The 25,279-nt window shown below is 35.6% G+C and overlaps 1 protein-coding gene across 3 annotated transcripts in view; it reads left to right on the top strand.

Moving 5' to 3' along the window:
• NADK2 (NAD kinase 2, mitochondrial) overlaps positions 1–25,279 on the top strand; it is a 47,270-nt gene that overhangs the window by 8,595 nt on the left and 13,396 nt on the right. For 2 of the 3 annotated variants that reach the window (XM_032135788.2, XM_058430334.1), the window contains exons 2-8: positions 5,758–5,846; positions 6,762–6,850; positions 7,692–7,773; positions 13,636–13,719; positions 15,435–15,571; positions 21,386–21,464; positions 24,607–24,672. In XM_032135788.2, the coding sequence (XP_031991679.1) occupies positions 5,758–5,846; positions 6,762–6,850; positions 7,692–7,773; positions 13,636–13,719; positions 15,435–15,571; positions 21,386–21,464; positions 24,607–24,672 (626 nt within the window). The remainder of the gene's footprint in view (positions 1–5,757; positions 5,847–6,761; positions 6,851–7,691; positions 7,774–13,635; positions 13,720–15,434; positions 15,572–21,385; positions 21,465–24,606; positions 24,673–25,279) is intronic. The other variant, XM_032135789.2, reaches the window with a different exon arrangement.

Here is a 25,279-nt window from a genome sequence, read left to right as displayed (position 1 = left end):
CGTTGTATGAAAACTGGCTTTTGTTTTCATACGATGCCCAAAATGTGGTGGTGTTAAGGTTAGTTAGGGGATGGGAATTAGTCAAAGACTTTTGAAGAAGGAACTCGTTTAGAAAATCTGGAGGCAAGCTTTTGCGTTAGACCAGATAAAAGTTGGTGTGGTCCAGAACTCAAGCAGTGACAGCATGAACTTAAAGTACACAGATTGTCAAAATACTTCACAGATGTAATTATTTGACTTCACTACTGACTGGCTGTGGACATTGAGTGTGAGGAATAATTAAAGATGACACAGATTTATTAAGTTGCTCATGTAAATGATGCTATTTTTAACTGATAAATTGGACTCAGAAGAGCAGATTTGAGGGGGAGTATATAATCAAGTTTTGATATTTTTGGAGAGAGGTACCTGAACTATTTGTGGATGGGTGTAAAGGTAGCATTTGAAAATTTGAGGCTGTAGATCAAGAGACGTGGACTAACAGTATAGATTTCAAGGTTACTGGGATATACTTGGTAGGTCAGTTTCCTGGAGTGGGGAGATAACTCAGGGAAAATGAAGTGAGAGCAGATAGGAAAACCAAAGTTGGAACCTTGAGCAATATCAAGGGAGGAGGTCAACAGGATTAGCAGAGGAATGCAGAAATAGAGAATGTTGGGGAAAATGAAGGTGAGAGCCTGGGAGAAAGTAAGTGGGATAGAGCTGATCTAAGATAAATACCAAATATATCTGAAGAAGTCTTTAGGGCTCAGTGCACTAGGTCTGATCATGTTAGGTGAATGGTTGACTATCTAGGTGTTAATTAGGTGCTGTTAATCTTTTTAAGGCAATTTTGAGTAACACTTAGAGTACCATTTAGTTAAATGTGTATGCTTTTAAGGGTGCCTAAATTATGCCTAGTGGATTGACATACTGAACTGTCATTGTCTCAAAAGTTTGTGCATTTATTATGTGTTAAATTTAAGAAAACTTAACTCCTTCCCTTATTAAGCTATCATAGAAATTACATAGAGTACAAAATAGCAATACTCAACTGAGTAGTAAAACAAGTCTTATAAATTTGTAATTGCAATAAATTTAGTTTTAGATAAGTAAAACTATCTGTGATAATTTAATAAAGGTGTTATAAACCATTTAGGTAATAGCATAACTATCACATCTGGACTTAAAATGTGCTAAATCTATCCATTCAAAATCTTGCTTTTTTCCTTACATGTTGTGCTTTATTTTAATATCAAAGCTGTGTGGGGAGACATGATCTTGGCTTTCGGAGATTCTGTAGGAGAAACTCTTGCTTATACTGAAATGTGTCTGTCTGTCTGTAGATCTCATGGAGTCACCTGCTTTTTCCAAGTGTCCTGCTGAATCTTTATTTATTTATTTATTTTAATGGAGAGAAGAATTAACAGGTTTTTGGGGAAAATATTAAAGACTGTTACTAATAATGTGTAACATTACAGAGAATTGGGAATGTATTCTAAATTTCAGTAATTTCTCTAACCTTTTAATGGTAAGACATTTTTCTAAGAAATCATGTGTTCTTATTTTTGTCTGATTAAAGGAATGTTTTTAGATATTTGAAGTCATGTTATTTTCAAAGGTATAGCAAGAAATTCTTACCAGCTTTTGCATATTCCTTTTAAACAAATATAATTATTGGACTTCAGTACTCACTGGCTGTGGCAATTGAACGTGAGGGAAGAATTAAAGCCAGTTGAATAGTGATTTAAGCCTTTCTAATTTATGTTGTTTATTAAGTGATTTTCTTATTTTTTATCTGCCTCGTTTAGCCAGTTCATGTTAATAAAGCTTAATAGCCCAACCAGTGAGGCCTTTAAAGAAAATAAGAACTTATATTCTCTAAATGAATGTTGAGGATGACTTATTAGAAAATTAGTTCACAAGAAGAAATTTGAGTGGGAATAAGAATTTATGAACTGACATTTCTGCTTCAATGTTAAGTATTCTGATGCTGCCTGAACTTTGTATTTAGATTTGGAATTTTAGGAATTTTAGTATTGTTAGCAATCATAGAAAACTTGAAGTTTTTTGTTAGTTCTCCAAAACTTTTTCTCCCACAAATTCAGACCCTTTCACCATCTCAAGCCAAAGTTCCCTAACAGTCAACTGCCATTTACCTTATTTTCCTGGGGCTTGCTGAGAGCCAGGAAGTAAGCATAAAAGTTTCTGAACTACCAGACTAGCATTTACAGGGCTTACACAGTAAGGTTTATGTGCTTTTTTCCTGGGTACATGTTCCATATTGTCCAAACCAAAATTTGGAACATAAGGTAAAAAGCCTGGATAGGGAATTGAAGTATGAGGGCCAGCTACCCTTGAAGTTGTATTTAAAGTAGAAGTGGTAAGTAAATTAGATGTAACTGTTGTAATAGGCTTATTGTGCATTTGAATTAGTTATCATTGTCTTTGGCAGTTTGCAGTGCCTTGTTTAATACATTTGATTAAGTTCAACTAGTAGTTAAATGAACACAATAGCAGGCAGTCAAATATTTAGATGAATACTTTTTTAGAGCTTAATTTCTAGCTGTGTAACGTGTTCACTCCTAAAGTGGAATTGTGAGGGATAATTATTATAACAAAATAAAGTAACTAATCTAACTCTCCCCAATTCTGAGGGTTGGTTTGCACACTGTTGTCACTTTCTGGGTTATCTTCTGTAGCATCTGCTTCTGCACTATTCTTGCTTTTCTGGAAAATGCATGCATGAGTTCATTCAACAAATACTTAGCTAGTACTTAGGCCCTGAGGAACAATGGCAAACAAGGTAAGTAAGATCACTGTTCTCCCAGCACTTATATTCTAGTAAGGAAATTCAAATAGATTTTTTAAAAATACCAGGATAATTTTAGGTGTGGTAAATGCAAAAAAAAGGAATTAACAGGTTTTGGGATGGAGTAATTGGCAGTGGTGGCTTTTGCAGCTGCAAGGGCAGCACCACCAGCAGCTGTTTCAGCAGTCCTGGCACCCCAGGGTTAAAAAGAATCAGGGTTAGGTGGAGGGATGGAAAGCATTCCAGCAAGTACAAAGGAAGAGCTTGGTGAAAATAGACCAAAGAGATTAGAGTGTAGGGAATGGGGAGGAAAAATGAGATAGGAGAAAGGAGCAGAAGTCAGGTGGCATAAGCCTGAGAGTTGGTAGGAAGAAAGTGCCATTTGTAGAAGGGCATTAAGCTGAGGAAGAGACATGCTGTGGTCTCTCTGGTTTCCGTGTGGGGAATAATCTATAGGGTGCCAAGAGTGGAAGTAGGGAACCCCAGTCAGAGGCTTGTGCAGTGGTTCACGTGTGAGATCATGAGTGGCAGAGGTGAAGAAGAGAAAAGTGCTTGGATCAAACATAAGATTTAGTAATTGGATGTGGAAATAAGCAAAAAAGGAGGCATCGACTGTGACTAGACTGTTGGCTTAAGCCATAGGTGGGGAATTCTTGGGCCAGAAAATCAAGGGCTAGATATTGAACATGCTAGATACGTAATGAATCATAATAGTATTTCAAGTATTCAGTATCTAGCATGTTCAATATCTAGCCCTCTAAATTTGAGGTGCCTGTTAGATAGCCAAAGAAAGATGTCAAATAAGCAGTTGAATAAATGTATTTGAAGCTCTAAAGATAGGCCGGGTTGGGAGACAGCAGTTGGGAATCATCAGCATCAGCATATAGATCTCCTTTAAAGCCGTGAAACTAGAGATTGCCAAGGGAGAGGGTAGTGGTCCATACTGAGAGGTGGTTAGTGCAGTTTTAGTCAATCTGTAGCTGGGTAATGATAGTGGTAATCTGAATATTCATGCTATGTTGGTCCATATTAAGAAATTCTACTCTAAAATAGTTTTTCAAACCTTACTGACTCGTGTTGATTTGTTGATTAAATTAAATGAAGGATTTTTCTAGTTATTATCATAGTCAGTGCTTTCCTTTAAAAAATTATTGACATTGGTTGCTTAGTCTAAGTTTAATGAGGCTTTTGGCTAGGCATTAAACTTTGGCACAGGCTGTCTATTATAGTAAATCTTGGTGAGTTAACATCTATTAATTAATTTTCACAATAGCCAATTGCTTCCTCAGCTTCTCTTTTGTGAGAACATACAAAGATTACAAAGCGAGGACAAAACTATTTAAAAACTCTTAACCCAGTATTCGTAGGCAAAAGATGGGGAAGGCAGGTATCAAAATATTAACACTAATGATTTTGAGCCATAAGATTATATTTGATTTCAATTTTCTTTAAATATGCATCTTCTATATTGTTAGTGTTTTCTTTATAACCTTTAAAAAGTAAAATATGTATTAAAATGCTGTCTAAAAATTAGTTTTACTTTATAGTTCAGTAAGTAATGATTTAAAACAAAATATTTGAGATTGTATATTAGGCTGGGTGTGATGGCTCACACCTGTAACCCCAGCTTTTTTGGAAGCCGAGGTGTGTGGATTGCTTAAGCCAAGGAGTTCGAGACCAGCCTGGGCAACATGGTAAAACCCCATTTCTACCAAACAAAAACAAAACAAAACAAAACAAAAATTAGCTGGTTGTGGTGGTGTACACTTGTAGTCCCAGCTGCCTGGGAGGCTGAGGTGGGAGGACGGCTTGAGTCCAGGAGGCGGAGGTTGCAGTGAGCTGAGATCGCACTACTACACCCCAGCCTGGGCAACAGAGCCAAACCCTGTCTCAAAAAAAAAAATCATGTATTAGACAGGTATTTGAAAGACTGATTTTGTTACATAAAGAGGAAAGGTATAAGCTGGGCACAGTGACACATGCCTATAATCTCATCTATTTGGGAAATGGAGGCAGGAGAATCATTATAGCCTGGGAATCCAAGACCAGCCTGAGCAACATAGCAAGACAGCATCTCAGGAACAAAAAAAAAAGAAAAAAAAAAAAGGGAAAGGAAAGGTATAAAGGAATTCGGAGGAGCAAAGAAAGTACAAATAACACACTTTTGAATTCTAGCATTCACTCTAGTGGACAAATTTCCTACTTGGTGATTAAATGGACGTTCACTAAGGATATTTCTGACTTTTTTCTCTACATTTTACTTTATGGATTATTCATAAGAAATATACTTTAAAAATTTTTAATGGTAAGATAGTAATAAAATGTTACTCCAACTAGGAAAAATAATTCTTGAAGGATATATATATATATATATGTTATCCTTTCTAAGGGAGCTAGTCAGCCCTTTGTTTAGATTGCGTAAGGTAAATTCCAAATAGAGTTTATAAATCTGAGAACGAGAGAGAAGCAAATCCAAGTGGAACAAAGGTCATCTAACCGCCTCTACAAATATTAGTTTATCTTTGGTCATCAAGTAGCCATATGCAATGTGTTAAAAAATCATCAAGGCTGAGGCAGGAGAATGGAATGAACCCGGGAGGCGGAGCTTGCAGTGAGCCGAGATCGCGCCACTGCACTCCAGCCTGGGCGACAGAGCGAGACTCCATCTCAAAAAAAAAAAAAAAAAGAAATCAAAAAAAAAAAACTTAAGCTGTAAAACATAAGATTTTGAGATCCTGGTGACTATATGATTCAGAAAACGTAATGCTGTATTTGGTATTAAAGTCAAATTATAATTTTCTGATATCAGGCTTTCTAGTTCAATTTGTATTTGTAGGTTTCACAGGTAGTTATTAAAATGTATTTTCAAAAAATTGTATTTTATATGGGGCTTTTAAAAATCATAATATTAGAACATCATGTGTAATATATATTAGTAAAACAACATTTCTTTTGTTTTGATATAGCTTGCATTGAAAGGCTCTAGTTACAGTGGACTTCTTGAACGACATCATATTCATACCAAAAATGTAGAACATATTATAGATAGTTTACGGTAAGTCTGTGGGATTGGGTCTTGGGTTGGATTTTATATTCAGGACTTCCAGTTTTTATTTTGTACTAGCAGCCCATTCTTAGATTTTTAGTGATGATTGTTATTATAAAATCATTTTTCAGAAAATTATATCAAGGTTAATGGATCTGATTTTATAGCATCTTTAAAGAAATATTTATTGTGCTCTGAAAATGTCACAGGTGTTTTCAATTATTTGGTCTTCCAGAGAAATGCATTTTCTGCAGAGTTAATTCAGTTACACAGCTGGCTTCAACTGTATAATGTTTTATTTATTAAAACAGACTAGTGGATTATATGAGTGTTCATTGTAATAGTATTTTTGAGTGTTTGAAAATTATAGCAACTTCTGTCCGAAAATTACAGAAACTTCAGTTAATTCAGAACCAAACACAATTATGTGTGTACAAGAGAGTCAGTGTGAGAAACATGCGAATTACAAAGTATTTAGTCACTATTCCAGTGTCTGGTACTCAATGAATATTTGTTGGATTTAAAGTAACGGCCATTCAGTTTTATAGTTTAAAAAATTGTCACTCTAAGGTGTTAGTCTTCTGGACCATTTTTGTATTATGAATTTAAGTATTAGAAGGAGTAGAGAAAATGAAATTCTAACCAATATTGCTATTCACTAGTGGTTATAAATGCTTTTAAAGCACATGGAGATTTGGGATATAACTTTCGATTTATTCATATGCTTCCTTAATTATCATAGTTAATTGGTTGTTGTAATTAAATGGAAAAGATAATGTTATAAAGCTCCATGTAAATTTGTTTATAAGACACAAATTTGTTTATTTTACGTCTCTATTGTAATCATCTGCCTCTCAGAAAACATACCCCTGTTATATATATTATTAGTGGAAATTTCATATAACCTTTCCTTTTTTATCCTAGGAATGAGGGAATTGAGGTTCGTCTAGTAAAGAGGAGAGAATATGATGAAGAGACTGTTCGATGGGCAGATGCTGTCATAGCTGCAGGCGGTAATAATTTTACAGAAGTAAAGATGCTGGCATATACAAATGTTTAATACACATTATTTCCAGATACCCTAGGGTCTAGCTATATTGAAGCCTTCAGAGTCTTACCATTAAACACATTTTTGGATTGCTACGATCAGGTTTAAAACTTGTGTTTTATACAAGGCTACTTTTTAAATGAATGATGCTACCATGAGGTTCCTTGTGTATATTTAAGGTATGCATTTAACTTCAAATATGATTCAAAGGATCAGTTATTGTATTTTGGTATAGTTATGACAGTTTTAAGAAAAAAATGAAGTTGATAAAGAGTTTAATGAGATGAGGTAAATTCTATTCCTCTTTGGTCTCAATATACTTATACTTACTTTTTTCTGAACTTTATCATTAAGTTAATGGCTACTGTTTCTAAAGCTTTAAGTGGACATCAGGTGTTGAAGAGAAAAATTTGAAGTTGGACACATTGGATATGTTTTCATTAAAATAATTTGTGAATTTGGGCTGGCGTTATGGGAGAAGAAGATTGGCTAATAGAAGTTTTTGGATTAGATTAATGGTTACCAACTGTGGGGTGCTACTGTAAAGGGACTACCTCTAAAACATTCTACGGTGTCCCCACAACAAAGAATTATTCTGCCTAAATGTAATCTTGCCACTTGTGAAATCCTGGATTAGAGTGGGAGAGAGAATCCAAAGGTATAATAGGTAGAAAGGGAGTGGGATAGGCTATAGCAGTTAGTAGGGTGGGGTATGTTTGTTAAAACTACTAATTTTCAAAATGGCCAAAAACTAGATTTATAACAGAAATCTGGTTATATCTTGTATTTTGTCTTATGTTCCTTAGGTGATGGCACAATGCTGCTGGCAGCAAGTAAAGTCTTGGACAGACTTAAACCAGTTATAGGGGTAAACACTGATCCAGAACGGTAAGAAAGAACATATACTTTTTGTTTGATTTGTGTGGTGTGCTTTTTAATTTTTTTTTTAGGTTATACATACATGCATTTCTGCTTTGCTTGCATAGTATCTTTTTATGGTCTGTCTGAAAATTTGGAAGCTATTTTTTATTTTCTCGACCATGTTCACATTCTTGGGCTCTGTTGCTACAGACATTTTACCATGGTGTATGGTGTCTAAGTGGAAGCATCATTGTTCCTGGCCACCATGAACATTAGAACCATGTTCCAGAAACATTCTAGTAATGAAATTTAGGTACGTAGAATTGAGTAGGATTGTCTTTTATGTAGTTGTTTTCAAGGATATAGCTCTAGTTTTAAGCTCAGGCATGAAAAATATATATACATCTAGCTGACATTGGTGGTAGGAAATTATGTTATGGGATGGACCAGTTCTCACATTTTAGCTTCCCAGGTAGTTTGGGAGTAGGATCTGTGGCATAATAGACCTGAGTTCTTGACCCAGGTGAGTGTTGGGGACCTTTGGTATCGCTGAGGAGGGACAAGTTAATAATGATCCATTTTCTACCCTTCCTTATGGCTTGTATTTATATTCCTCATTATGCTACCACTGATTTTTTTGGGGGGTGGTGACTTTACTGACTTAATAAAAAGACCTATCCAAACACTATTGGCACTTTTTTTTTCCTTCCTCAGCTTTGTGATATTTACCCTCATTCTGTTCTAGCCACCCACAGCCATGACTATACCTGGACTTTATGATCATCTGGAATTCCCTATCTCTACAATCCTAATTAATTCCACTCTGACTGCAGCCTCCTACCTTAACACCTTAACAGCAGTCTTATTACTTTATCCCACTAAATCTGCCCTTTGATTTTCAGTATTTTGATCCCCTCCATTTTCTCCACTTATTTCTTCCTCACTTCACTTTCTTAAATATTTATTTATATATTTATTTATTTATTTTTTTTTTTTGAGACAGCGTCTTGCTCTGTTGCCCAGGCTGGAGTGCAGTGGCGCACGCACTCTCAGCACACTGCAACCTCTGCCTCCTGGGTTCAAGCAATTCTTCTGCCTCAGCCTCCTGAGTGGCTGGGACTACAGGCATGCACCACCACACCTGGCTAATTTTTGTATTTTTAGTAGAGATGGGGTTTCACCATGTTGGCCAGGCTGGTCTCAAACTCCTGATCTCAAGGAATCTGCCCACCTTGGCCCCCCAAAATGCAAATATATCTTCATGATTATCTTTCTGCACAATTCTAGATCAATCTGACCATCATCCTTTCTACTTCTGCATCAGTACTGCATGGTCATCTGGGGAAAAAAAGATCTTTGGGTTTGGTGGCACTTCCAATTTGTAGTCTTCAGCACTTAGCAGTGGACTTAGAGTTGCACACAAACTTCCTAAGTAGCCCTACTCATCTCTCTTCCCCATTCTCTGTGGTGGCTGCTTCAGTAGTTCAACTTTTGCATTCACTTCGCTTCCCTTATCCTTCTTTCTTCAATAAACCCACCCTTTTTTCACAGAGGAATTGAAAGTCACTGGATTAGAACTACTTCACCTTTTCTCCTGCTTAAAAAAATCTTGTCCTGTCTCGTTGTCTTTTTTTCTCTCCCTTCACACTTGACTCCTTTTAGCCTAAAAAGACTTGTTCAAGACTCCTGTTTTTCAAGAAAATTTTAACAATCCTTTACCCTGTGTCGCTCTCTTGGTTATTATCTCTTTTCCTTCCACTTATCCCCAAGCTTGGTATCTCCACTTCTTCAGTTCTCAGTTATTTTCTAAAACTTTGCAATTTTTTTATGGATTTGCCCCCAACCAGTTCATTGACCTTGCTTTTGCCTTAGAGATCAGTGATATCCTACTTACAGAATCTACTGGATATTTTAGTCCTTGTCTTACCCAGTTTCTGGGAAGTTTTGGTGCTAACTGCTCCCTTATTTCAACTGTACTTTTTTGGCATTTATGATACCTCTTTCTTCCTATCTCTGTGACTATATCTTTGTCTGTATCTCTTTTGAAGGATCTTACTATTTGGTTACTGGCTAAATACTGATATTTTTACATATTGTGCTCTGGGCCATCTTTTTTCTTCTTCAATTCCTATATTGTCTCTAGGGAGGCTGATTAATACTGTGGTATTATTGGAGTCCCCTGGGACTCCAGAATCTTTATTCCAACACTGATCTTCTTGCTTCCATTCTTACCCTTATAGTTTCTTAGTTCTTCTCCCCACTGCAGCCAGCGTGATTATTTTATGGAAGTTTGATAATATTATGTGACTTCTCTGCCTAGATTTTTTTTTGTCGTGGCTCCCCATCTAACTTAGGATAAAATCTACTTTTTTACTATGAATAGGGTGACAAACTCCTCCTGGTTTTCTTGGAACTTTCCTAGTTTTAGCACTGAAAGTCCTGTGTCCCAGGAGAATGTCAGTCCTAGGCAAACCAGGGGACAGTTGGTCACCTTAAATGTGACATACAGGCTGTACATTATCTGGCCCTTTACCATTCTCTGTCCTTATTGCCTATTATTTTCCCCTTTATTCTATTCTAGCCACACTGGCCTCTACTTTGGATATATCCAGTGGTATTAAAAATGTAACATGTACAAATAAACTCTCCTTTCCTCTCTCCCATCATTCTTGATGAATGAAATCATCTGTGCTGAAGCTGTAACTACCTTTCCCTCACTCTATCGTCAAATTGGTCCTAAGTTCTAGGGAACTTACTTTTGAGTCCATCTCTTGCCATCCTCACTGCCACTAAAAATAGCTCAGCACTTTATAGTTTGTTTAAATTACCGAACTAGCTTACAGTCTCTCTCCTTCTAACTCATCCTTTACACATTGCCTTAGTCTTCTTTCTAAAGCGCAGATCTAATTGATTATATCCACTCCTTATTAAATCTTTTAGAGTTTCCCATGACCTTCAGGATACATTGTAAATTCCTTAGCATAATATATATTATCTTTCACTGTCTCTTGCCTGTTTGCTTTTCTAGTTTCACCTGTCCTCATATGTCCACAGGCATGACACATTCTTTAGCTTAAAAAATATATTTTTGGGAACTGTTCTAGGATCAGCCTAGGATCCTTTCTATAAGGCTGTTCTTAACTGCAAAATGTAACTATATGAGTGTCCACCAACATTCTGGTTAGAGGCCCACACAGGGATGCTTTTACTCTGGTGGGGAGCTTTGTTGATATGTAAGACTCCAGGCATGATTTGAGAGTAGGTGAAAGAGTTCTCCAGAAGGCCAATGTCCCCCTAACCCACCCACCCATGCCTTTGTATGTGCTTTTGTCAAAAGTCCCCTTATACCACTTACTCACTTCTGTGTTTCTTGTTTGTTCAAGACTGGTGTTTCTCCTGGGTTGGAATTCCCTCTACAGAAAGCACTTATCCCTATATATTTATTTTCTGTTTCCTTTTCTCTTCCATTAGACTATAAATTCCTTGAGTATAGGACCTTGTATTTTAATTTCTCTGTCACTAGCATAGTTTTATACATAGCTGGTAGGTAATAAACACTTGAAAAATGAATGATTAATTAAGTGATTTTAGGGAATAGGGATAGAACCCCAATCTAGCTGAGTAAATATTCCCTGAATGTAAATAATACAGATAATTGGTTCAGTAATTAATTTTTAATTGCCATCAATGTTGATGCATGTGGGTTTTAGAACTTCTTAATGGCTTATTTTTATATCATTAAGGTAAAAGATTCTTAACTTTAGTGATCATATGTTACACAGTTTATTGAATTATATTTTCTTTTGAAAACTGGCTTCATATTCATAAATTTGTAGGAATTTGAAGCTGGCAAGCAATTGTTAATATTGTCATCTCTTCTCTATTTTCTAGCTAGAAGAACAGGTGTTAGAAGTTCTTTGGTTTCTCTTCTTGCCTCCAGGCAGATATATTAAATTGCCTTCTGGTTTTGTGTATGCTTCAAGTTGTCTGATTTCTTTATCTTAAATATAATGGTATCTCAGTCCTTAAAAAAAGCCCAGAAGTTAATATTCAACTTAAGTTTTTTCTCCTATTTATTAGTTGTCAAATGCTGCATAACAAATCACCCCAAAACTTAGAGGCTTATGACAGTAACAGTGTATTATTTCTTATGGGTTGTGCATGTCAGGAGTTCAGGAGCAATTTAGCTGGGTGGTTTTGGCTTGAGATCTCTCCTGAGGATAAGCAGATGTCAGCTTGGTCTGTAGGCATCTGAAGGCTTGACTTGGGCTGGAGGATCCACTTTCAAGATGGCCCACTCACATGGACTCATCTAAATCAAATGTGTAATTTCCATCCATCTCTTCTGTATTCTACAGCCACTCTACTGAGCCTGGTAAACAATTACAACATTTGAAAGCTTAATATTCAAAACAGGATAGAGGGCATGCGGTAGTCAGCCTCCAAGGTAGCTTCCTAGTATTTAGGTATCCTTTAATGTACTCCTCCCTGCCCCCCAGTATTCAATCAGGGATGGCCTGTGTGACCAGTAGAATATGGTGTGAGAATGTGTAAGTTCCAAGGCCAGGTCATAAATGGTATTGCAGCATCTGTATTGGTCTTCAGGATTGTTCATTGTGGGGTAGGACAGCCACCATGATGTGAGGATACTCACAAGCAGCTCTGTGGAGAGGCTTACGTGGAGGGTGATTGAGGCCTCCTGCCAACAGCCAGCACCAGTTTGCCAGCCATGTGAGTGAGCAACCCTGGAAGTGGTCGTGCTAGCCCAAGTCAAGCCTTCAGATGCCTGCCACCCTAGCTGATATCTGACTGTAACCTCATGAGAAAGTCTTCTCTCTACAGGGGTTTTAGACTTACAGTTGACGTCAGCAGGTATTATTCTGTCAAATGACTATTGATACCTTTTTTATACTTAACATTGTGTGAAGTGTTACAATGAATATAAAAATTTAAAAACCTAGGCCTTACGCTTTCTTAACCTCAGTGTTGACCCACTTAGATAAAGAAGTTGACTATTCACAACTTTGTAAAAACACGTTTCTGTGCTCTTCACGCTTACAAGTTGATTTACATTTATTATCAGGAGTTTGTTTTGCTAAGCCTACCCTCAGTCTTTTCTTCAAGATTGGAGTATCATTAAATGATGATGACTGAGCCTTCTGGACATCTTTAGGTGCCACATACTCTCATCTACACCAACCAAGAGGCAATCTTACCCCCTTATAATTTGCAATGATTTGTTTTAATTTGTCTTCCACATCAAGCTATGAACTCCTTCAAGGAGTTTCATTATTTATGTATTTTTGAATAAATGAAGGATTACATTGGATTAAGCTTTCTCAGTTCTTTTTTAGTGACTTAGGATGTCTTAAATGACATTTCAAAAAGGATTATGGTTCAAAACGTTTCACATAAATATTTTGATTCCTTTTGAGATTGCTGGTTTATCCTGATTTTGGAGATGAGGAAGCTGATGCTAAAGTGGGTTGCCCAAAGTTAATAGTTAAATAATTTAAAGGTTAGAATAAAAATTTGAAGGTAGTAGTTAAATAATGTAATGATTTGAACAACACTGTACCATTAAATAACTTTACAGGGTAATTAGTCAGTGGCAGATTTGCTGCTATTTTTAGTTTCATTGTAATGTAGAAACTCACATATTATGTATTATGGCATTAAAGCTGGATGTAGACTACTAATTCTGTCTGGTCTTTTTTGTTTTTGTTGAAAGAACACAATTTTGTGGCAAAAAAATGGAATATAGAGTAGAAATTTTTAGAATTTCATTTCTTATTTTTATAGCTTAGTGATACCTTTTGATTAAATTTGTTTGCTTCACCTTTTTTCTTTTCCTCTTTATATCACCAAAAAATTCCTGTTAAAATATAGGTCTGAGGGTCATTTATGCCTGCCCGTTCGATATACACATTCCTTTCCAGAAGCCTTACAGAAGTTCTATCGTGGTGAGTTCAGGTAGGAATTTCTTACAGTTGTTCTTATGTAAGTATCTTAATAAGTATGTGCCATTAATAATGCTGTTAAAAAACAGAACAAATCAGGCAGGGCACGGTGTCTCATGCCTGTAATCCCAGTAATTTGGGAGGCCGATGCGGGTGGATCACTTGAGTTCAGGAGTTTGAGACCAGCCTGGGCAACATGGTGAAACCTTGTTTCTACAAAAAATACAGAAATTAGCTGGGCACGGTGGCAAGCACCTGTAGTCCCAGCTACTTGTGGGGCTGAGGTGAGAGGATCACTTGAGCCCAGGAGGTAGAGGTCCCAGTGAGCCGAGATCACACCAGTGCACTCCAGCCTGAGCAACAGAGTGAGACCGTCTCAAAACAAACAAACACACAAAAAACCAGAACAAATCAGATAATGTTTGGATTACTCCATAGATATAACAGTAGCCATTAAAAGTAATGTATTAGCTGAGTCACAAACAGGTCTAATTTACCTTCTCCTAGTCCAGTTGGAATTGTGGAGAGAAACCCTGACAAATATTGGTTGGCCTATAATATAACTGCATATAGAAATTTTTTTTCTCCTTCAGTGAGATAGCCGCCATGTCTCTACTTTCTTAACCTTGTTACATGTCCTTATCAGTTTAGTGGAAAGGTAATTAAAACTTTGGCTGAAATTGTTTGAATTTTCAGATTTTATATTTTTTATCTTTATCTCCCATCTAGTAATGATTGAGAGTTGGATTTAATGCAACCATGCTGAGATTCCTGGTATCTGTCTCACATAAAAGTATTTCTTAAGCAGTGGGGATGGGATTTTTAAAAGTTTCTTTTACTTAATATGTTCAGTGGTCAGACCATCAGGAAAAGAGGAAGGTGGAGGAAGGAGCATGAGGTTGGCCAATTATATTTGAGAGAGCCAAGTTGGACTACTTTTTATTTCCTGACTTGGACTAGATTTTATAGTTGGGGAAAGCTTTTCCCACAGATGTTTGTGAAGTTGTATTAGATCTTCTTTTCAAGAATCATTTCATTACCAATAATTCTAGTTTCTAGTCATTTCAGAAGTTTGACAACTTTAGAAATGGCTAATTTATAGCTACCAAGTGGAAGTATATTTTTGTATACTTACCTAGCAGAATCTGTCCCACTGACTTTTGATACATTGATTATCAGTTTTGAAATCAAACCTGATTGTTTTTTTCCTTTTACCAGAGATGTTATTTAAATTTTTAGGTGTAATCAAAGCTGTTTTATTTATTGTTTCTTAATCGTTTTTTCCTTTTATTGTTTTAAAAAAACCTCCATTACAAAATTTGTGGAGAGGGATTTTTATCTAATCCAGCCATCTGAACACAATATTATTTTAATTTAAGAATGCTTTCCTTTTTGTATAGTATTTTTTGCTGAGCAAAGCACAAGCTATATCAAGCTCAGTATCTTGGACTTTATGGGTTCTTGATAGAGTTTGACTTAATTGAAGTTACTTGGGAGATTTTGTACAAGCACATTAGGTGTTTCCGTTATAATTGAAAAGAGAATAAAATATTCAAATCTGTCATTTGAATAAGGAAGCTATAGGCTTTAGGTGTTTCCGATATAATTTATTCATGGAATAACTAGTAACTAGTTTTTATTAACTATTTAATTTGGTTAAATTATTATAATGTCTACTCTTTAATTTATTCTATTTTAACATAATTTACCTTTTCTTCCTTTTCTAAGGTGGTTGTGGAGGCAGAGAATCAGGTTATACCTTGAAGGGACTGGCATAAACCCTGTTCCTGTGGACCTTCACGAGCAGCAGCTAAGCTTGAATCAACACAATAGAGCCCTTAACATTGAAAGAGCTCATGATGAAAGTAGGTGGATTGGGCATCAGATGTGTTTGGGGAAGTATTTAACTCATAGTTCCTTTGACCTCAAATTTTTTGATGTAATAATTTATGATTAACTTGTTTTTAGTGTCATTAATAGCACTTAACAAAGTACAGTGAATTACTTCAGTTGTAAAGTTTATTAGAATCTGAAGTAAGAAATAATAGCATATTTCTAGAAGAAATGTTTTCTAGGACAGATTCGAAAACTAGCTGATTAGGGAAGGATTGTAAAGTATCTGATAATATAGTTGATGTTTGAGAAAAGATTCTTGGCCTTAATCTTTGAAATGTCAAAAAAAAAAAGCAGTAGAGATGAAATGAGCTAATCTGTGGAAGATTATGATGGTTATACATGTTATATAGTTATACTTAAATATATTAAATATATTTATTGGGAAATTTTGCATTCCAGCCTTAGGATTTGTGCTTGAAGTATTTGTGTAGCTTAGAGAATATTAGCATAAGGTGATTTGGCAGCTTTTTTTGTTAGGAGGGTTAAAGCGAATTCTCCATTTTGAGCCATATTTTCCCACTTTTTCTAGCAAATGTAGGACTTTATTGATGCAAGAATATCCCAAGAGAAATCTTAAATATTTATAGACTGTATAAAAAGATACAGTTTTCTCCTGTGTTTTATTTTCTGGATAAATTTATCAGGAAAAGCTACTTTTACATTTTTGCTTTCTGCCTCTGCTCTCTCATGGTATCTGATGTTTATATCCCCTTATTCCAGAGTTTTTCATGGTGACTTACAGCTTAATAGGTTAGCATGTTTCTAAAATATGTGTTTATGTTGTTTTTTAAAGGTTCTCCTCCAAGAAAAAAACTCTATTTAAAAAAATCTTAAGAAATTATATGCACATGAACTTCTACTACTGTTTTTGAAAGTCTGCAGTAACTATTAAGTACAACTTAAAAATAATAGTTAGAAATTTTAATCCCTCACTGAAAGAAGTTACTGCTACCACTAATAGAATGTAGATTTGACTGTCTTCACCAGCAGTCTTATAAAAAGATATAGATTGGTATATAAAGAGTCACTGCTCACATTCCTAGATTCACTGTGTTTAGTTTATAAATGAAGTTAATATTTCATATATAGAAACATACAAACTTAGTGAAGCAATCAAAAAATTATACATGATGATTTCTCAAAACAGGCAGGGGAAATTATTCAGCACATTGGTCTAGGCAAAGATTTTATGGCTAAGACTTCAAAAGCACAGGCAACAAAAACAAAATAGACAAATGGAACTATATTAAACAAAAGCTTCTGTATAACAAAGGAAACAACAGTGAAGAGACAGCCTATAGAATCGGAGAAAATACTTGCAAACTATTCATCTAACAACGGACTAATATTCACCATATACAAGAAATTCAAACAACAAACAAACAATCTCATTAAAAAGTGGCAAAGTCTCTGAATAGAAGTTTCTCAAAAGACATACAGATGACCAACAGCTATATGAGAAAATGCTCAACGTCACTAATCATCAGGGAAATGCAAATCAAAACCACAGTGAGATATCATCTGTCCCCAGTTAGAATGGCCATTATCAAAAAGACAAAAATAACAAATACTGGCAAGGATGTAGAGAAAAGGGAACTCTTGTACAGGGTTGGTGGTAATGTAAGTAAAGCCATTATGGAAAACAGCATGAAGGTTTCTCAAAAATCTAAAATAGAACTCCCATACAATCTAGCAATCCCACTACTGGCTATTTATCCAAAGGAAAGGAAATCAGTATAGCAAAGGGATACTGGCACCTCATGTTTGTTGCCGCCCTATTCACAATAGCCAAGTATGGAGTCAAAGTGTCCATCAGTAGATAAATGAATATGGAAAATGTGTATATATACACAATGGAGTACTATTCAGCCATAAAAAGAATGAAATCCTGAGATTTGCAGCAATATGAATGGAACTGGAGGTCACTATGTGAAGTGAAATAAGTCAAGCATAGAAAGACAAATATCATATGCTTTCATTCATATGTGAGAGCTGAAAAAGTTGATCTCATGAAGATAGAGAGTACAGTGATAGTTACCAAAGCCTGGGAAGGGTGAAAGGTGGGATGAACAGAGGTTGGTTAATGGGTACAAATATGCACTTAGATGGAAGGAATAAGTTCTAGCGTTCAATAGCATAGTAGGGTGATTATAATTAACAATTTATTGTATATTTCAAAATACCTCATTTTAAAATAGCTGGAAGAGATGATTTGAAATATTCCCAACACAAATGACAAATATTTGAGGTGATGGATATCCAAAATACCCTGATTTGATCATTATACGTTGTATGCATGTATCAAAATATTACCTGTTCTCCATAAATATACACAGTTAGTGTGAATCAGTTAATACTTTTTAAAAATTTCAATTAGGAAACTTAGGCAAGAGTCTTTGGATTGAAAGGACCCACAAAGTGTTTCACATAATTAATGGTAAAATGTTCTACACCAAGGTTTGTCAGAATACAAACAGCTACTGCAAGCTTCCAGAGAGGAGGAGGAGATAGAGGGGGTGGTGACTGGAGCAGATTATTTCATATACACTTATCCCTTGGTGTCTGAGGGTGATTGGGTCTAGGACCCCCTGCAGATACCAAAATTCGAGGATGTTCACATCCCTCATATAAAATGGCATAGTATTGGCATATAACCTATGCACATCCTTCCCTATACTTTAATAATCTCTGGATGACGTATAATACCTAACACAGTGTAAATGCTATATAAATAAAGACTGGTTGTATTAATATAGAGAGATGAATTGGTTTAATAAACAATCCCAGAACTCAGTGACTGAATGCAAAAGCTTATTTTTAACTCATCTCACTGTCCAGGGAGTTTTCAGGCACCCAAGGCTGCTGCCAAGTTGTGGCTGCTGCCGTGTTTTAAGGCCTCTGAGTCTTCTGCTGGATCCTCTGCATCTCGTGGGGAGAAAACAGAGAACATAGAAGATCTTATGGGAAGTGTTAGGAACTAGGCCTTTTCATTACTTTTGTCCACATTCTGTTGGCCATTACTAGTCACATGGCTCCATCTAGTACAAGTAGACCTGGAAATAAAGTTTAGCAATATGACAGTATGAGAGAATTACACAGTGTAGTAGTTTGTGTCACTAGTATTACAATTCTGTGTTTAAAAATACAAATTATAATTTTGTAATCTATTCTCTTGGATAAAAAAGTAATCAGTGGCTGGGCACGGTGGCTCACGCCTGTAATTCCAGCACTTTGAGAGGCCGAGGTGGGCAGATCACCTGAGGTCAGGAGTTTGAGACCAGCCTGACCAACATGTTAAAACCTCGTCTCTACTAAAAATACAAAATTAGCCAGGCGTGGTGGTGCATACCTGTAATCCCTGCTCCTCAGGAGGCTAAGGCAGGAGAATCTCTTGAACCTGGGAGGTGGAGGTTGCAGTGAGCCGAGATAGTGCCATCTCACTCCAGCCTGGGCAACAAGAGCTAAACTCCATCTCAAAAAAAAAAAAAGTAATTGGTATGGAGTCCATCTTTTCATGTCCCATTGAGGCAAGTTTTAAATGAACACAGTTCTGTGATTAGATAAGGTTTAGTAGTCAATTAGTATGAAAAAATAAGCAGAATTAAGATGATTAATGAGATTTGAAGCAATTTTATTTATTGTCGAACTCATTTGATGAAAGTTTTGAATTGAAATTGAACAAGCACATGTAATAAAAATGTAATATGGAGAGAGAAATTAGGATGAGGAAAAATGGGAATAGAGGTGGAAAGTCAAGACCACATAAAAGGGAAACGGTTACAGTTTGATGGTGAGAGCTCAAATTTACTGGTAATATTTCATGAGTACCTATTGTTGAGCATTTGTAGGAAATCTGTGGGGATAGTAATCTAAAACAAATTTCATTAGTAATTATTTAAGGAAAAGTAATTTAAACAATAAATTTTAGCCATTTGTTTGTAAAACTGTCAAGAATGAGAATGTGAATATATGTAGTACCTAAGACAGTTTAAAGCCAGTTTTAGTCTTATGTGCAATCAGATTTGATTAAACATATCAAATCTTTATATATATATATACACATATATATATACGCGTATATATATACGCATATATAGCTTTTTGTATCAAGGTCTTTCTCTGTATTATGAAATTGAGCTGATAATTTAGGTAAACAACAAGTGCTCCAAGGGTACTTGGTATTGTAATGTCAACTTGTTATATTTGAAAGAATAATTGGGTTCCCTTTAGGCAGTTATAGTCCAAAAGAAATGAGAAAAATATAATGTTCAATTTAATAAACATAATAAACAGAAGAATATAATAATTAGGCTACGACGTCAAAGGAGAAGAATAGATCGATGTTGTCTTGGTGACAGTGGTGGTTTTATTAGTGTATTTGGTAACTATAGTGTATTAGGTAACTATTGTTGTGTAACAAATCACTCAGTTTAGCATCTTAAATGTAAATATTTATGACCTCACACAGATTATAAAGGTCAAGGTTCTAAGAGTAGCTTAGCTAGTTACTTCTGGTTTAGGCAGGAGGTGACAATCAAGCTGTTGGCCAGGACAGCAGTATATGAAGACATGACTGGAACTAGAGAACACACTTTCCAGCTCATCACATGGCTTTTAGCAGAAGGCTTCAGTTCCTCACCATGTTGGTCTCTCCAAAGGGTTGTTCATGTTATCTCTTCCTCTAGAGCAGGTGATCTGAGAGAAAGAGAGCAGCCAAGGCGGAAGCAATAGTGTCTTTTCTAACCTGATCTCAGAAGTGATATGCCATCACTGCTGCCATATTCTGTTGGTCATATAGAGCAACCCTAGTATGATGTGGGAAAGGGAGTGTGAGTATATGTATTCACAAAATTGTGAATATCAGGGAGGCAGGAATCACTGGGGACCAGCTTGGAGCCTGCCTACCACAATTGGGATGGATTTTTAAACATTAACTTAGTAGGAATTGTGGAAGAGACAGAAAAGTGAACTTGTCTGACAGAAAGCAAACTTGTCACAAGATGCTTGCCTAGTGGGAGATACTTGAGTCCAATAAATCTGATAGTTGTGACATTGAGGATACAGAGTTGCCATTTCCAGTTGGAAACTAATAAAAGAAGTAAAGGGAACCATTTGAAGGGGACAATCACAAATTTGAACCAGAAAGCACTGGGAATCCTTTGGAGGATTTTATATGATGGTGTAATGTTTAAGTAATTATGAAGGAAGATTACTTTAACTGTGCACACAACCTTATTGATTTAAAAAAAGAAAACATTTTTTAGGAGTTATGAAGGGGGATGTGGAAATATTCCTCCAACGCTGCTGTTGCTAAAAACACTCTTGAGGTTTCCTTATTTGGAAAAAAAAGTCTGATTTCTTAACATACCTGGTTTGGTTTCCATCATCCAAGCCATGCATGTCATTTGCTGCTTAAATCCAAAATAGTTCTCTTTTTAATTGGTAAGTTATATCTCTGAAGCTTCCAAGATAAAATTAAGTGTAACAACAAGAATCTTTTGAGATGGATAAATATAGTTCATCACTCTTGAGAAATTGCTTCAAGAAGAATTAAGGTTTATTTTGCAGAGAGAGGGCCTTTATTACAGGTATAAGTTTAGGTTCCTTTAAGGTTTATATTGTGGATGCTTTAAGTAAAAGATAATTTAAATGTTAACTATATTAAAGTATGTGATTCTTTTAAAAACAAAAATATAAAAGTTGTAATGTTTTATAAAATTTTTATAACATTTCTAGAAATCAAGGAGCTATCTTGGATTTTTTTTGTCTTAAATTACATGCAGGGTCTGAGGCTTCAGGACCCCAACTTCTGCCAGTGAGAGCACTAAATGAAGTCTTCATTGGGGAGAGTCTGTCATCCAGGTACTTTTAAACCTATGATCTTGAGCATGGAATTTAATGTTTTAGTGCTTTTGGATATTCAGTTTCTACAACCTAGCTAAGATTTGTGAATAATATTTTGCAAGTAATGGCAGTTCATTATTTAATGAAATATTTCCAAAACCTTCATAGATGTTAATATGTATTAAGGGGAAAGAATATTCTATGACAAAAAAGTTTCTGAAACCCTAGATTAAATAAAGTTATTGTAGTGTGTCCCAGAGCCTTTAATCTGTTTATATAGATGCTTTATTATTTTTTTTTTTGAGACTGAGTCTCACTCTGTCGCCCAGGCTGGATTGCAGTGGCGTGATCTTGGCTCACTTCAACCTCTACCTCCCAGGTTCAAGCGATGAGCCTGCCTCAGCCTCCTGAGTAGCTGGGACTACAGGTGCATGCCACCACACCTAACTAATTTTTTATTTTTAGTAGAGATGGGGTTTCACCATTGTTGCGGGAAGTCAGGGACCCTGAACGGAGAGACTGGCTGAAGCCACGGCAGAAGAACATAAATTGTGAAGATTCAATGGACATTTATCAGTTCCCCAAATTAATACTTTTATAATTTCTTACGCCTGTCTTTACTGCAATCTCTGAACATAAATTGTGAAGACTTCATGGACATTTATCACTTCCCCAATCAATACTCTTATAATTTCTTAAATATTGGGGGCTGGTTCCCCCGATACACCATGTTGGCCAGGCTGGTCTCAAACTCCTGACCTCAGGTGATCTGCCCGCCTCGGCCTCCTAAAGTGCTGGGATTACAGGTGTGAGCCACTGCGCTTGGCCAGGTGCTTTATTAATGTTTTATTTTTATTCTTTAGAGATGGCATCTTACCATGTCTAAATGTTGCCCAGGTTGGCCTTTAAATCTGGATTCAAGCTATGCTCCTGCCTCAGCTTCCTGAGTAGCAGGGACTAGATGTGCATGTCACTGTTTCCAGCTTATAAATATTTAAGAGAGTAATATAGTAAGTATAAATTTGCAATTGATAGAAAACTTTTATAGGCAGTTCATATTAAAATTTCCTATTAGTGCTTCCTAAAGCTGATTTGTTTGCTTGCTTGTTTTTATAATTTGTTTGCTTGTTTTTATCTAGGATCCAATTAAGGATCACACATTGCATTTGGCCATCATGGCCTGTTAAATTTAAGAACACTTCCTTAGCTCCATCCTGTTTTGTCATTCATGATACTAATATTTTTGAATAATCTAAGCCAGTTGGATTGCAGAATATCCCTTATTTTAAATTTGTATGATTTTTTTTCATGTTAGATTCGGACTAGGCATTTTTGACAGAAATGCTCCATAGGTGATGTTGTATCCTTTTTAGTGTAACACATCATAAGGCAAGTGCATTGACAGTTCAAGATTGTAACCATTATTGCAAAAATTAAGGTTAATGTAGTTCCTCATTAGGAGTGTAAAAATGTGTGTATTTCATTACTGGCAGAATCTGTTTTGTGGGACTTGAATATAACTTAGGCTTACATTATCAACATAATTTTTTTGCAAAACATTTTTGTGGAACACAGTGACGAGCTATAAAATGACTACTGTGATATAAAGTTAACTCTTGGTGGTACTTTAGAACCTGGCTTCTCATCCTTGTAGATGTAAGTAAATTAAGGGTAGAAGATTAGAGATGAGTTTTATTTGCTACTTTCCTGCTACTAGAACCATGTGAGTGGCCCTTTGAAGATTATGTTGTTGGACCCCTAGTTTACTAAGAGTTCCATAAATTCTGAAATTTTGTTTGCTGGAAGTCATATCCTTTCATAAGAACTTTCATTATAGTGAGAAAAATTTGTCTTAACTAAAAAAGATATTCACATTGTAGCCAATGACTCAACTCGGGTTGTGCTGAAAAAGAGTTGAAGTTTGATTCAGCGGAAGGGTTTGAACAGTTTTTTTGATTTGTAATTTGTTTATGTAATATTTAACAAAAATACATCATGCATGTGCTGTGTGTAATATGTGAGTCACTAGGGATGTAAAGATGAATAACAAAGATAGTGGTATATTAATTTTTTGGAGAGTAATACATAATTTTAAAAAGTTAAAAGTATAGTAAGGTATAAAAATATACTTTAACACAGCAAGACTTATGCTGTATATAAAGTTTTCTCTTTTGCTACATATAAAGTTTGAAGCAATAGGGACATGAATTATAGATACTATGTGGTAGTTGAGAGAAGAAAGAAAATTTAACTCTACTGATACAATCTAGTCATTATTCTAAAGACATAAGATAGAGAAGAGAGGAAGAACTTTAAATGAGATTGGAGAAAGTCTACCTTAAATAAATGCAATGATAAAAATGTTTTGTGAGTTTATGCTTACTTCAGGGAAGCCATTTAATAGCTTATTTTATTCTGTTTGTGTATTTTAAAGGTAACTGCTGAGAGCTAGCTTTGCTTTATAATTTTGTACTTACTAAAAAATTAAATAACTTATAAATGGAGGAAAACTGGGAACAGTTGATAGATTTTGGGGGAGTTAGTGAAGTTTCTTGAGGGGATATTCAATCGAATGCTTTTATTTTCTGTGGCAGTAATGATCTGGTTGGTTTATCTCATAAATAACTGATGCTACTGCTTTTTGTGTTCTTTGATGTCTCACCTTATGTTTTTACTAAGTAAGGACAGCAATGGATTGGCTTCTGATGCTGTTGAAAACAGTTTAACTACTGCAGGTATTAGAACTCACTTTTAAAGATTTTATGACATAGACTGTTAGGTAGAAAGGAAATGAACATTTATTGGATGCCTGCTATGTGTCAGGCACTGCGTATATTGTGTATGCTATCTCATTTAATGCTCATAGCAACCCTGTGAGAAAGGTGGTTGTATTTATTAGTGACAAAATTGAGATTTGGAGAGTTCAAATAACTAGCCCAAGGTCATATAATTAGCTAGCATCAGAACTGTAACATAAACCCGGTGTTTCTGATTCTAGATCCTGTATTGAGGCTTCACTATGCTCTGAAAACTTAAGTGCCTTGCTTGGAAAATATGAAGTGCAGCAATATTATTCCTGCCTCATTTATAATGTTCTTAGATTTAAGAACATTTTAAAGGCCCAATTTTGTTTTCTTTTCTCCTATTTGTTCTAACCTAGAATGTCTTATTCTTGGGCTGTAGCAGTGGACAATTTAAGAAGAAGTATACCCACTCTAAAGGGACTGTGAGTTTTATTGCTGCCTTAAAAAAATAATTTCCCTGAAACAAAAATTCTATGAATTGACTAATCTCGATAAACTTGCATGTGAGAATGACACTAAATTTGCTCATTATTTTGGGCTGAGCATCTCTCACCTGACTGTACTTGTCTTTCTCTCTGCCTCTGCTTCTTTTCTACCCATGCCTCCTTACCTCTAATCTCTTATGTTTCTACTTGATTCTGGCATAGTAGCAGCCACTTCTATGGATTTGGCTGGCTTGTCTGTACATAATAGGCTCCTAATGTGTGTTTTCTAGGAATACATAACAAAGCTATGGAATAGATTAAATGTGAATGTTAGGCCTGCTTTTATTTTTAATAAGAAATTCTGACTATAGAGAAAATAGTGAAAAGGAGTTGTATTATGCAAAACCCTCACAAATTAAGAGATTACAGGATAAACTGTAAAGGTTAGAATAAGAGATAAATTATCCCTAGTGTTAGTGTTTGCAAGCATGTCCAGTAATTATTTTGAAAAGTTGTATTTTATTATGGTTTTATTGTAATTTTTTTATTTGCTGGAGAAAAAAATTCAGTGTTGATCAGTGACACCATTATTTTAAGATAGAGT

This window comes from Hylobates moloch, unplaced genomic scaffold (genome assembly GCF_009828535.3).
Source record: "Hylobates moloch isolate HMO894 unplaced genomic scaffold, HMol_V3 SCAFFOLD_17, whole genome shotgun sequence".
Taxonomy (NCBI): domain Eukaryota; kingdom Metazoa; phylum Chordata; class Mammalia; order Primates; family Hylobatidae; genus Hylobates; species Hylobates moloch.
Note: the sequence above shows the minus strand (reverse complement) of the source record. Positions and strands in the feature narration are given on the sequence as shown.